General features: G+C 32.8%; 1 protein-coding gene across 1 annotated transcript in view; it reads right to left on the bottom strand.

The window, feature by feature from the left end:
- Positions 1-15,546, bottom strand: part of LOC105300956 (disintegrin and metalloproteinase domain-containing protein 5-like) — a 164,375-nt gene that overhangs the window by 72,037 nt on the left and 76,792 nt on the right. Inside the window, exons 14-15 of the mRNA XM_023520046.1 lie at positions 9,238-9,333; positions 3,825-4,023 (exon numbers count right to left, since the gene is read on the bottom strand). Of these exons, the coding sequence (XP_023375814.1) occupies positions 3,825-4,023; positions 9,238-9,333 (295 nt within the window). The remainder of the gene's footprint in view (positions 1-3,824; positions 4,024-9,237; positions 9,334-15,546) is intronic.

Here is a 15,546-nt window from a genome sequence, read left to right as displayed (position 1 = left end):
CATTTCACACCTGTTAGAATAGCTATAATCAACAGAACAAGCAATAACAAATGTTGGAGAGAATGTGGAGAAATAGGAATCCTCATACACTGCTGGTGGGAATGCAAATTGGTATAGCCACTATGGAAAATAGTATGGAGGTTCCTCAAAAAACTAAGAATTGATTTACCATATGATCCAGCAATCCCTCTACTGGGTATTTACCCCAAAGACTTGAAAACTCATATCCAAAATGATATTTGCATACCAATGTTCACAGCAGCACTATTCACAGTGGCCAGGACATGGAAGCAACCAAAGTGTCCTACGATAGATGATTGGCTAAAGAAGCAGTGATACACATATACAATCGAATATTACTCAGCCATAAGAAGAGATGTAATACTGCCATTTGCAACAACATGGATGGATCTCGAGATAATCATGCTAAGCGAAATAAACCAGACAGAAAAAGTTGAAAATCACATATCATTTATATGTGGGATATCAACCTAAAAGCAACAAATGAATAGGACAAACAGACAGAGACTCATGGACATGGACTACAGACTAGTGGTTACCAGAAGGGGAGGAGAGGGGAGGTAGATGATGTTAAGGGGATCAAATATAGCGGGGTAGGGGGAGGGTGAACTGAGTAAAGGGGATCAAATATATGGTAGCTGAAGGAAACTGGACTTTAGGTGGTAAACACACAGTAGAATATACAGATGTCAAATGGTAATGTACACCTGAAAATTATATAATTGTATTAACCAATGTTATCCCAATAAACAATAAAAATAAATAAACATGCTACTATAAACACGGGTGTACAAATATCTCTTACAGACACCACTTTCAGTTCTTTTGGACAATAGGCAGCTATTGAAAATTTGTCCTCAGTCATCATAGTATTTCAACCCAAATTAACTATAATTCTTTGACTAGGTCTTTTATGGCCTGTTGTGGACACTAGTTAACTAGTGGAATTGCTAGAAGTGGAATTGCTGGGTCATATGCTAATTCTATTTTTAACTTTCTGAGAGACCATCATACTATTTTCTATAGTGGTTGTACCATTTTACATTCCCACCAACAAGGCACATGGTTCTAATTTCCCCACATCCTCACCAACACTTGTCTTTTATTTTATAGTAGCTATTACAATGGGAGTTAGGTGGCATCTCATTGTAGTTTTGATTTTTGTTTCCTTAATGCGTAGTAATCTTGAGCTTCTTTTTTATGTTTATTGGCCTTTAGTATATTTTCTTTGGAGAAATCTCTATTCAAGTTCTTTGCTCAATTTTAATTGGGCTATTTGGTTTGTGTTGTTGAGTTTTAGGAGTTTTCTATAATTCTGAATATTAATTTTTCTTATCAGATATATTACATGCAAATATTTTTCCCCATGAAACTACAAACAGAAACCAATTAATAAGAGAGCATTAGTAAGTCCTTACATTGGGGGCCAGATAATTCTTTGTTGTACAGACTGCTCTTTGCATTGGAGGATGTTTTGTAGCATCCTGACTTCTATCCTCTAAAAGACAGTCTCACCCCAGCTGTGAAAATCAAAAATTTCTGCAAGCATTGTATCTAGTAGGCAAAGACTATAAATGCAGCTAAATATGCTACAATGCACAGGAAAATCCCTCTCACCCTGACCTCTCACAGCAGAGAGTTGTCTGGACAAAATACCAGTAATTCTCAGGCTGAGAAACTCTGATGTAACTGTTGGGTTTATACTCACACACCTTTATGTGCCACACAATTCTATCTGGTGACAAATCCCCCTAATAATGTCTGTGACTTTATAATTAATGAGATTTTCTACCTTCTAGAATCACCACAAACTAAATGACACCAAAACTTTAACATCATTTATATGATACCTAGATTAGGGAGTTTCCGCATGTGCAGAAATAACACTCATGAGCATGCTGCAAAACAGAATTTGATAAGGAGCTTATAAAAAGGTGGTACATTTCCCGTTGAGCTATCTTTGCTGATCTAATTTTTTGAAAGATTTACTACTGAAACTCAAGGTCCTTTACCATAAATGTATAGATTTCTCTACTTTAAATGATATTTCTTCATGCAGAAGCTACATCTTTCAATATTATACCATAAGCATATTTTAACAAAAAAAAAACACAATCATTTGGTAGTACATAATGATTTGTATTAGGTCCATGGAAAAAGATTTTTATTGGCTGTTGCCTATAAATCATATATGGTTTTTATCTTGTGAAACTAATGCCTGCATCAAAAGTGCTTCGAACCCTGTAGTCAAGACCGTTCTAGTTAACTAGTGTCCACAACAGGCCATAAAAGAACTAGTCAAAGAATTATAGTTAATTTGGGTTGAAATACTATGATGACTGAGGGCAAATTTTCAATAGCTGCCTATTGTCCCCAAGCACTACAGGAAGCTTAAAAATTGGGATTGTTTTCTAAAAATAAGTGCAAAAGCTTACTGACAGTCAGGCCCAGACTTATCATATTGTAGATGCATTCACACAAGTGGTCACTAGGATTGGACAGTCATTAGTTTGAAATCAAGATGCTTTATATGTTATACTTGCCTCCAAGAAGAAATTTGTGTTATTTTAGGTGAAGACTATTGCACTTAAACACATAAAATTCTAACAGAGGGCTTTAAAAATCACTGCTAATACTAAAGAAACAGTAAGTAGGATAAATCACCTAGAGAACACCTGACATCCCACTATCAAACTCTAAAAATGTCTGGCCAGCACTAAGATTTATTTCCCTGGTTTTACTTGGAGATATATTGAATTTGGAGTACACTTTTCTGTTCTTTCTAATTTTACTGGTATTTGTTTATTTTTACCTCAATTATGTTTTTTTTAATTTATTAAATTTATTGGGGTGACATCAATAAAATTACATAGATTTCAAGAATATAGTTCTATAGTACATCATCTGTATATTGACTTGTGTGTTCACCACCAAAAGTCAAATCTCCTTTTGTCACCATGTATTTGATGTCCTTTCCCTCTGGTAATCACTATACTGTTGCCTCTGTCAATGAGTTTTTGTTTGTTTGTTTGTCTTGTTTGTTGCTTTCAGTTTTATATTCCACATATGAGTGAAATCATATGTCTTTTTAAATAATACTTCAATGTGGCCATTGTCTTTCCAGACAGCACAACCATGATTCTGATAGAAAAGCAAAACAAAATTGTAATAATCACCAAAACCTCTATGTCATTTCCTACTTAAAATTGTGGCATTCATATTGATCTAGATAATTCTTAGAATTCTTTCTTATGACCTGGCCAAGGAAGGCCTAAAAGGAGAACTGAGAATGGATAATTTCTCTCTCAAAGAATATGAACTGCATATGTACAGGAAAATCTATAGTATTGCAATGAAGCTAATGATCCACACATTTATAGAAAGCTATCAAACTGGACTAGGCAAGTCATAAGCTGAAGCCCTCACTCATCAACAAGTTCATTTGAACAGATTCTTTCTTGAAATCCACACAACCAGTTATTAACCCTGCTTTGTTCTAGTAAAAACCCTTGTTTCATTTAAGTCTAAACTAAATCACACCATCTCAAATTCTATATGATCTTCTGAGAAGCTGTATTTCTACTTGAGGATTCTTCCATGTGCAAATAAGAATTCCATATAAATTCAGAGGCTTTTTCTCGCTTTACAGAACCAAGAAAATATGATTTCCCCTAACAATAATATATGCTAGGCAAGACTTCATTTATTAACAAATTACATTTATATTTTTGTTCTATAGAATTGAATAACATAGCTTGGAATAATCAGAATTTAGGAACTAAGAAGAAAATTATGATCATTACCTCCTCCAATTAAATCTCTACATTGTTTGTTAAATGTCCGACATCTTCCTCCATAACAGTGGGCGTTACCCGAATCGCAAGATTGTCCATTGCGTGCAAAAGTGTCAGGCACACAGTGTGGGTTAAATCCATTGCAATATTCAGCGAAATCACATTCTTTATCAAATGATTTCCTACAAAGTATACCAACTGGTTTTAACTAGGAAGGGAAAAGAAACATAAGAAATTACATATCAATGATACCCAAGTTTTCTTTCTCTTAAGGCTTTAAATTTCCATCCATTTTTATTTCTAAGTTGCTAAAGTCACTGATGAAATTATTCTTCTTTAAATTATTCTATTTAAGCATTGCACAGAAACTTAGGCATTGAGTTTATTGTGCATAAAGGAGAGGTTAATGCTTGAGAGAAATGTGGGAAACTTAAAGATAAGCAGACTACCATAATTATTTTTTTAAAAGAAAACAGAGCTAAGGAATTTATGTAAAAATTATTTTCAACCCATTATGGCTATGCTCACCTATGCAGCCTCTGGTTTCTACATATGCCATCCTCAAAGCAGAAATGAGCAACCATTTACAAAACAATACACACCATAAACATTTAGAAAAAAAGTTTGTAGATTTTAAAAGAAGAAAATTTAAGGACACACAGGAGAAGGTTTATTTAACATACCACATTGCAAACAACTATTAAAAAAATATATATCTCTGATCTCTTCAGTACTTACTCTTTAGCTGATAGCTTCCAGGTTCCCTTTCTGTATATCTGCTTTTGCTAAGAGAGATTTAATTATCATCACAGCAAATCCCTTCCTCAATTCAAGCCCTGGCTATCATCATTATCTTATGCAAACTAAGTTCTAGCTTTGTTCTAGCTTTCAAAGGTCCTAGAGGCCTAGCTTATATAACATTCATACATACCCCTTCCCCAGAATATGTTTTCTGTGCATTTCTTCTCACGTTTTTCAACATGTATTTGTTACCTGTAGCAAATCTGATACAAATTTTCCAAGTGATGGGTAAGAAAACAACATATAATACTTATGGAGTTAACATTCAAATCAAAACCAGTGATCAAAATTGCTGGTAAAGGAAAATATGTATATAAATATAATGAAAAAGTATTAATATCTGTTTCTTGAGAATATGCTTCCTTTTACAAATATGTGTAAATGTCAATTTTACTTTTATTCTAATTTATTTTGTTATTAAGACTTTACTTTTTACAGCAGTTTAAAGATCACAGAATATATGAGGGGAAAGTATAGAGATTTCCCATATATCCCTGCTCTACACATGCAAAACCTCCCCCATTATCAACATCTCCCACTACAGTGCTACATTTGTCACAAATAATGAACCTACTCTGATCCACTGAAGAAGGTAAGAACAGTTTCACTTTACCCACATCAACTCTCCCCCAAGATGGAACAGTTTAATACCAAGAGAGACCCTCCTGGCCTGTGATTTCTACAAGAGGGCAAAATGAAAGTTATATGAGAGCCTGGTTTCCCCAGCCTTGAGAGACACTGCTTAAGAGGCCCACTTTTGTCTTGTCCAACCCAGATAACTGAGGGAACTGGCGTAGCTAAACAGTCTGAGGACACCTAGAAGTAGCGAAAAGGGAGGAGGGCTCACAGCAACCTATGTGTAAATCACAACAACCAGCCACATATCTTATTCACTTGCTCACAGACTCTACCAAGAGCCCCACTCATGAGCTAACAGGCCCGGCTCACGTGAGCCAAAAATCACCACCAGCATTCCAAACACACATCCAAGAGCTGGCAGTTCACACTCCCCAGGCAATGGTCCACACAAGACATCAACAACAGTATGCACACTCTTGGATGCAACACATGGATATCAGCAGCTGGCTTGACTCTACTGAACTAGAAGATGGACAATCTTGACCACTTCAGGACACTGCCTTAGGGAAAATAAATGGGAGGCTCCCTGAATCTGGATTGGCTTTGCAGGACTGAGAAAAGACACACAATCCATAGGTCCTCCAACGAAGGAACAAGAAAAATGGAGTGAGCACACTCATAGAGAAGGTCTGAGAGACCCTCAAAACTCTAGTTGAGTTGATTTGGTGACTGGCTTCTTTCTGTCCCAAAGTCAGTAAGAAAAGACTCTTCAAATGTGAACACAGAAATGCAATGCTTCAAGAAACATAAAGAATCAAGGAAGCAGCAAAGAAAGACATCTAGTTACTTATGAGGTACTCCCATAAGAATATCAGCTGATTTCTCAACAGAAACTTTGCAGGCAAGAAGACGTTGACATAAAATATTCAAAGTGATGAAAAGCAAAAACCTACTACCAAGGCTACTCTACCCAGCAAGGCTATCAACTGAAACTGAAAGTAAGATAAAGAGCTTCCCAGACAGGAAAAAGCTAAAGGAATTCATCACCACCAAGCCAGTATTACAAGAAATGTTAAAAAGATTTCTTAAAGAAGAAGAAAAGGGAAATAAAAAATAAATATGAATAATAAAATGGCAATAAATATGTGCCTATCAATAATTACATTAAATGTAAATGGATTAAATGCTCCAAACAAAAGACATAGGGTAGCTGAATGGATAAGAAAATAAAACCCATATGTATGCTATCTACAAGAGAACTACTTCAGATGGAAAGATAAACAGAGACTGAAAGTAAAGAAATAAAAAAAGAAATTTCATGCAAATACAAATGAAAAAAAGGCTGGAGTAGCAAGATTTATTTATATCAGACAAAACAGACTTAAAAACAAAGGCTATAATAAGAAATGAAGAGCTAGAACTGTTACTATTTGCAGATGACATAATACTATATAGAGAGAACCCAAAAGATTCCACCAAAAAACTCTTAACTCTGATAAATGAATTAGTAAAGTAGCAGGATACAAAATTAATATTCAGAAATTGGTTGCATTTTATACACCAATGATGAACTATCAGAAACATAAGTTAAGCAATCAATCCCATTTACAACTGCATCAGAAAAATAAAATACCTAGGAACCAAATTAACCAAGGAGGTAAAAGACTTGTACATAATAAATTATAAATCATTGTAAAAAGAAATTGAAGAAAACGCAAATAAATGGAAGCATATATTGTCCTCACAAAAGGAATTAACATCGTTAAATTGTCCATACTACTCAAAGCAATCTTTAGATTCAATGCAATCCTTATCAAATTATCAATAGCATTTTGCGCAGAACTAAAACAATTAATCCTAAAGTTTATATAGAACCATAAAAGATCTTAAATACCTATGTCAATCTTGAGAAAGAAGAACAAAGTTGGAGGTATGAAACTACCTGATATCAAACTATACTAAAGGTCATAGTAATCAAAACAACATGGTACTGGATAAAAACAGATCAATGGAACAGAACGGAGAATACATATGACATATTATTGAATTATACACTTGAAACCTATATAATTTTGTTAATCAATGTCACCCTAATATATTTTTTTTAAAAAAAACCCTAAAGAAGCCACCAAAAAACTGTTAGAAGTGACCCAAAAAAAGTCAGTAAAGTTGCAGGATACAAAATTAGATTACAAAAATCCTTTGCATTTCCATACATTTACGATGTACAAAGAAACTTTTAAAAATCACATGTATATTATGAGAAACAATAAAATACTTAGAAATAAATTTAACCAAGGATGTGAAAGAGCTGTCTATGGACAATTGTAAGGCACTGTTGAAAGATTAAAAGAGAAACAAATAAACGAAAAGATATCCTGTGTTCATGGACAGAAGAATTAATACTGTTAAAATATCTATACTACAAAAAAAGCTCCCCAAAAAATAAAAATAGAACTACCATTGACTCAGGAATCTCATTTCTGAGTATATATCTGAAGAATATAAAATCATAATTTTGAAGAGATATGAGTACCCCCATGTTCATTGCAGCATTATGCACAACATCCAAGACATGGAAACAACCTAAGTGTCCATTAATGAGTGAATGTTACTCATACTTTCACTCTTTTTTTAAGCTTTTATTTTTTATTACTTTTTTATTTTATTTTAGTTTCAGGTATAAAGTACAATGGTTAGGCATTAATATAATTTATGAAATGATCCTCCTGGTTACTCTAGCATCCATCTGGCACGAAACACAGCCATTACAATAATATTGACTATATTCCCCATGCTGTACTCCACATCCCTGTTTTGTATAGATATACATGCATACACACACAATGGTATCATTTATATTATTACATCTGTAATGTTATATAAACTCTATATTATAATATATTATGTTATTAATAAATATTAATAAATATAATAGATATACATCATATATACACAAAGGAATAATACACACACAACTGAATAATATTTAGTAATAAAAGAAGGAAATCCTGCCATATGTGACAACACAGATGAACCTTGAGGGCATTATTCTAAATGAAACAAGTCAGATACTTTACAATCTCGCATGTGGAATGTAAAAAAGAAAACAAACAAACAAATTCACCAAAACAGAGAATAAAATGGTGGTTGCCAAAGGCTGCACAGTGGGGGAAATGGGAAGATGATGGCCAAGGGTACAAATTTTCAACTATAAAATTAATAAGTCTGGGGATCTAATGTACAGCATGGTGACTACGGCTAACAATAGTTAACAATAATGTATTAAATACTTGAAAGTTGCTGAGATAGTAATCTTAAATGTTTTTGCTATGTGAAGTGGTATATGTATTAACTAAACTTATTCAGTAATTATTTTGTAATATATACTTATGCCAAATCATTAAGTTGTACACCTTAACCTTACACATGTTATATGTCAATTATATCTCAAATAGAGCTGGGGGAAATTTTTTAAAAAGGATAAAAGCATACCCTTCCTTCCATCTTATAGACGTTTATCTTGGTCAGGAGCTTGTTTCTTTTTTCCTTAGGAATTATGCTGGGTTTGGGCAATTATTCAGGAATTCTTTAAATGCTTTCAATGAAGAGGGATTGAATGATTATAACAATAACTGAATGAATTGCAAAGGAACAGAGGCTTTACCAGAAGACAGTGAATTTAGCCAACTAAAAGAACTAATCTAAATTCCTAATCCCACATGAGGTTAGGGTATTAGAAAATAAGACCATAAGAGGGTTGTTCCAGATGTATGTCGACCACAGAGAAATCTCAATGGGTACCAGAAAGATTCGTAATGAGGTATAGAAATGGGAAGCCAAGTCAGGAGAAACCAAGCATCAGGCATTACATACATGAGAGTCCTGGAAATGATAGACTGCTGAATGGGCTGAAGTGTGAGAGCAAATCCAATGTTGTTTGCATATAATATAATGGGAAGGGTGAAATATGCTTTCTATCTTCTTTAAACAAGAATTTCAAGAATTGCTGAGCTATTATAAAATACAGATTGCTTCTTACCGTGCACTTTTGTGTGCAGCATTCCCCGGAACCACAAACTTTAGAACCTTTGAGTGTACATGTTCTAGGATCACAGCAGTCTTTATGTGTACAAGTCTGTAAACAAATGCTGTGTTAATCACATAATTAGGTACCATGAAATAAAACTGCAACATAGAATTTCTTTACAAAGTATGAAGTTCTTAAATTCAGTTTCTATAATCCTATTCTTTATGAGATTTATAGAAATCAACATCTTATTCACTAGTTTGTAAAAGAAATGTGTTGTTTCACTACATTCCATAGAATTTGAACAATATTAACATGCCACTGTGGTGCCAAAATCTTAGAGAGAATACTGATTACATACCTTGTTAACTACCATTCTCTTCAAACGTTTTCTTATACTCTTGCTTTTTTATAATAAATTGTATAAGCCAGATCTGTTCACACATAGAACTTCTCTAATATGAAACTGTCAAAAGCAACATTCGGATTCTCAGCTTCCCTCTCTAAAATGGCAAAACCCTAAAACTCCACCCTAAAAAAAGTGGTCCAAGAAGCCAGGCTTACCTATTCACCTCAGATTTCACTGGGAGGCTGGCTCTTATACTTACTTAACATTTTGTAAGATTCAGTGCCTTCAATCAACTTTTTTAGTCTTCAGTAGCAAGTCTCTTCTAAATTATGTAGTTTGTCAATATCAGATGTTTGTTTCCCGGTGTTGTCTTTTTTTGTTGCTGATAATTTCTTATTAATATTTTCAATGAACAGCTTGACCATAAGCCTCAATATTATACTTTCAAAACTTTATTTATTTCATATATTGACTCATGTAACTCAAAGTTTAAATATTCTTTTGTTATTTTTTTCATACTGTATCTTTCAATCAAATTGTTTGGTTATTGATTTTTTTTTTCTTCAAATCCAACTTTGTATATGTGCAAGGGTAAACCTCCTTAAGAATAGAATGTTCTGGCTATTTTAAAATGGTTCTTTTACCCTGCCTTCTTCCAGAAGCATGAGAATACTTCTCTCCAATATTCACTGTGACAATCAATTTGAGCTCCTAGAGGTAAAACTCACAAAAGTGTAAGGGCCTCCCTAGAATTTTTAACTATAAAAGTTGTTCACATTGATTCTCCAACAATTCGTCAATTACAGTTCAGGTTTTCCTACCCAAGCACTGATTATCTGTGATTTGCCTATCAGTCTTTCCAATTTGGGGTGCAGTGGCTTGTCCTATAACCTCATTTCTCTGACCGACCTAAGAAGAATTGTTGCTTTTTCAATTTGTTTAGCTTTTGTTGTAAAGACTCAAATGGTGACTTCTAAACTTCTCATATCTCAGACCAGAAACCAGATACTTAATTTTCTTTTTTTAATATTTTTAATAAAAATGCTTAAATTGGCTTTTGAATATTTATATATATTCACATATATTTGAATATATATGAACTATAAATATTTTCTTCCAATTTGAAGCTTGCTATTCTATTTTTCTTAACAGAGTCTAAGAGAAAAAGTTTCTAATTTACCATTTTTTTCTTTAAAAACTCATTCTTATTTGCTGTATCTAAGAAATTTTGCTTATTATAGGATCGAAATATTGTCTCCTATGTTTTACACTAAAAGCTTTAGAATTTTAGCTTTTATATTTAGGTCTTTGATCCATTTCAAATTAATTTTTGTATATAAGAGGTCAAAGTTTATATTATTTACATGGATATCCAGTTCATATACTTTTGTTAAAAAGATTTTCTTCACCCACTGAATTCTTACATATTTGCAGAAAATCAATTGGCTATATAAATATTATTTTATATACCGATTATCTATATTGTCCCATTAAGGTATATATGCATGCTCTGGCCAATACTACATTGTTGTGATTATAACTATGTAGAAAATTTTAAATTTAAAGAAAATTAGTATATATGTTCCACCACCTTTGTTCTTTTTCTTTTAATTGCTTTGTCTATTCTAGGTCTTTGCTTTGCAAATAAATTATAATATCAGGTTGTCAATTGCTATAAAAAGATGGATGGGGTTTGAATTGGGATTATGTTAAATGAATGTATCAATTCATGTAGGGCCAAAACTTAACAATATTGTCTTCTGATCTATGAAAGTGGGATTTCAGTCACTTCAATCTTCTTTCATATCTCTGAGCAACGTCAGTTTTTAATATACAGATTTTTCACATATTAAGCTAAATTTACCTCTATATATTTCATATTTTTGAAACAATATATATCAAATTGTACATTTCATTTCATTTTCCATTTATTACTTATACATAGAAATTCAATTGAATTTTGTACACTGACCTTTTATCCAGTGATTTGAATTCACTAATTAGTTTTAGTAGTTCTTGGGGTCAGGGGAGAGATGGCTTAGAATTCTCTGCTCATGTGGCCAAGTTGAGTTTGATTAAAGACAGTTTTACATCCTCCTTTCCAATCATTATGTGTCTTTATCTTGCCTTACTTCAATGACTATAGCATTCACTACAGTGTCGATCTACAATGTTAAATGGAAGTGGTGAGAGCAAACATCTTTGCCTTGCTCATTAGGGGAAAATATTGAGTCTTTCACCAGTAAATAGGACAATAGTTGCAGGTTTCTCAGAGATGTACTTTATTAGACTGAGGAGGTTCTCTTCTATTCCTAGAGTGCTTAGTTTATTGTGAGTTGATACTAAATTTTCTCAAATATTTTTTTCTTCATATATTGTTATTATGCTGAATTACATATGTTTTATATGTTAAAACTCCATATTCCTGGGATAAACTCCACTTGGTCAAGATTTATTAACCTATTTATACACTGTTCATGAGAAATATTGGTGTGATTTTCTTTTCCTTTAATTTTAATTCTCTAGTTCTGACTTCAGACCAATATTTACTTCATGAAATGAATTGTAAAATGCTTCCATCCATTATCTGAGAAGATTCATGTATAATTGGCATTATTTCTTTGTTTTATGTTTGATAAAATTCACTAGTAAAGTAATGTGGATTTGGAGTTTCTTTGTGGAAAAATCTTTTAATTACAAATTTAATTTCTTCACTAAATACAGAGCTATTCAAATTTTATCTTCTTATACTGATTGTGATAATTTGTGTTTTAAGAAACTTGACAATTTTACCTAAATTGTCAAATTTGTTTACATAAAGTAGTTTTTAATATTCCTTATTCTTAACATATATAGAATGTATGATAATATGCCCTCTTTTATTCCTGATCTTGGTAATTTATTTCTCACTTTTCCTTCATCAGCACAGTAAGAGGTATATCGAGCACACTGAAATTTTTCAAAGCACCAGCTTTTATTTTCATTGATATTTATTCTCTGGTTTCTAACTCATTGATTTTTGCTTTTATCTTTATCATTCGTTCCTTCTATTTTAGCTTTAATTTAGACATATTTTAGTTCCCTAAAGTAGTGTTCTAAATAATTGATTTTCGATCTTTCTTTTTCTCTAATATAAACTTTTAAAGCTATAGATGTTCCTCAAAATCTCATATTTTTGCTGAATCTCATCTTTTTTAATGTTTTCATTTGCATACTGTTAAAAATATATTCTACTTGCCTTCAAGCTTTATTTTTTGAGCCATGTTTCTTAACTGCCTATTTTCCTGAATATGGTACATACTTCCCTGTTTCTCTGGATGTTTAGTAATTTTGGGGTAATATATTAGACATTATAGAAAAAAGTGATATAATGACTATATTCAGCTGTGTCCTTCTGGAGGTTTTTTTTTTTCCCCCTAGGAGGAAGTTAAGTTGCCTGGGCGTAAACTATAAACTTCAGCTCCCCTACAATGTGCAGCAGCTATCTCTGTTCAGTTCATATGGCTTCCACCTGCTGAATTTTTATCTTGATTCCCGGATGTAATGTGGCATTCAGTCAAGGATTTAGGCAGAGATTGCACTTATATTTCAGAGTACAATCTATCTGCAGTTTCTTTGTTTCCAAAAATTTGTCTTTAATTTCCAGTTTCAGTTTCAGTCTCAGTCTTTATATTGATATTTGAAACCAGCGAGTCTTAAATTTCTGCTGCTTGAGTTGCACATAGTAGAAAAACACTCTACAAAAAAATAATCAAACTCACAGAGCTCACCTAGTATACCTATGTCTTTCAAGTGTCTTATCCTCTTTTTATGCCCCATGGGATATTTCTAGACCATGCATATTTTAGCAGTTAGCCAAGTATTTGTATAGTTAATAATAAGATTTTAGGTCATATCACTTTTACAGTTCTCTAACTTCTAGGATTTACCCTTAAATTTCCATTGGCTCTCATCCCTGAACTCTGTTCTCTGTTACATTGAATCTGTAAAGCTTCAGTTTTCCACAGCAATTTAATTATGCCATATCTGCAAAGGTAGAGGAGCACCCTTAGGCTAGAAAGACATAAAGTTAAAATTCTTATCTATTATAGATGCAGTTTTTCTAGAGTAAACTTTCCTCTGGCTTCTTTCTTCTTTAAGATGTGTTCCACTGCCATTAAGTAACATACATATATGTACATATTTATATATAAACCATATTATATATGGTTTATATGTAATATACTTTATATTTTAATATGTAAATATACCTTTAACATGTTTATTTAATGTATAGTTCACATTTTACAACTGCAATGTCTGAACGTTTTCATATGACTACTTCACTTTGTTGTCAATATGACCTATAATCTTTCATTTTTTTTGTTTGATATTTGTTCCATATTTTTACATTTTAGAAAAGTAATAGATTCCTTTTTTATTAATTTTACAGAGATGACATTGGTTAATAAACCTATATACATTTCAAGTGTGCAAGTCTACAATACATCATTTGTATATTACATTGTGTTTTTACCACTCAAAGTTAAATTTCTTTCTGTCACCATATATTTGACCTCCTTTACCCTTATCTACCTCCTCCCCTTTCCCTCTGGTAACCACTAAAGTGTTGTCCAATGTCCATGAGTCTCTGTTTGTCTTGTTCATTTATTGCTTTCAGTTTTATATCCCACATATGAGTGAAATCTTATGATTCTCAACTTTTTCCATCTATTTCGCTTAGCATGATAATCTCAAGATCCATTCATGTAATCACAAATGGCAATATTTCATTTTTTCTTATGGTTGAGTAATATTCCTTTGTACATATGTACCACATCTTTATCTAATCATCTATCAAAGGGCACTTCAGTTGTTTCCATGTCTCGGTCATCGTGAATAGTGCTGCAGTGAACATCAGGGTGCATATATCTTTACAGAGAAATGTTTTCAAATTTTGGGGGTAGATACTCAGAAGAGGGGTTGCTAGGTCATATGGCAATTCTATTCTTAATTTTTTGAGGAACCTCCATATTGTTTTCTTTAGTGGTTGTATCAATTTTCATTCCCTTCAGCAGTGTATGAGGTTTCCTTTTTTCCCACAACCTCTTCAACACTTATTACTTGTCTCGTTGATAACAGCCATTCTAACAGGTGTGAGGTGGTATCTCATTGTCATTTTGATTTGCATTTCTCTAACAGCTAGTGAAGTTGAGCATCTTTCCATATGTCTGTTGGCCATGTGTACGTCTTGGAAGAAGCACCTATTCAGGTCCTCTGCCCATTTTTTAATTGGATCGTTTGTTTTTTGTTGTTATTAAATTGTATGAATTCTTTGTATATTTCAGATATTAGGCCCTCATTAGAGTCGTTGTTTGCAAATATATTCTCCCATTCGATGGTTGCCTCTTTGCCTTGTTGACAGTTTCTTTTTCTGTACAGAAGCTTTATAGTTTAATATATTCCCATTCATTTATTTCTGCTTTTACGTCACTTGCTGTTGGAGTCAAATTCATAAAACTCCCTTTCAGACCAAGGTCCATGAGTTTAGTATCTATATTTTCATCTATGCAATTTATTGTTTCAGGTCTTATATTTAGGTCTTTGATCTACTTTGAGTTAATTTTTGTGTATGGTGACAAATAGCACTCTTTTGTATGTGGCTTTCCAATTTTCCCAGGACCATTTATTGAAGAGGTTTTCTTTTCTCCATGATATGGTTTTAGCTCCTTTGTCAAAAATTATTTGCCCATATATATGGGGGTTCATTTCTGAACTCTCGATTCTGTTCCACTGGTCTTTGTGTCTGTTTTTCTGCCAGTATCATGCTGTTTTAATTACTGTTGCTTTGTTGTATAACTTGAAGGTAGGCAGAATAATACCTCAAGCCTTGTTCTTTTTTTCTCAGAAAAGAATGTTGCTTATTTGGGTCCATTTGTGATAGATTTCTTTTCTTATTTTTTTATTAAAATTATTGGAGTGACATTGGTTAA

This window comes from Pteropus vampyrus, unplaced genomic scaffold (genome assembly GCF_000151845.1).
Source record: "Pteropus vampyrus isolate Shadow unplaced genomic scaffold, Pvam_2.0 Scaffold8, whole genome shotgun sequence".
NCBI classification, from domain to species: domain Eukaryota; kingdom Metazoa; phylum Chordata; class Mammalia; order Chiroptera; family Pteropodidae; genus Pteropus; species Pteropus vampyrus.
Note: the sequence above shows the minus strand (reverse complement) of the source record. Positions and strands in the feature narration are given on the sequence as shown.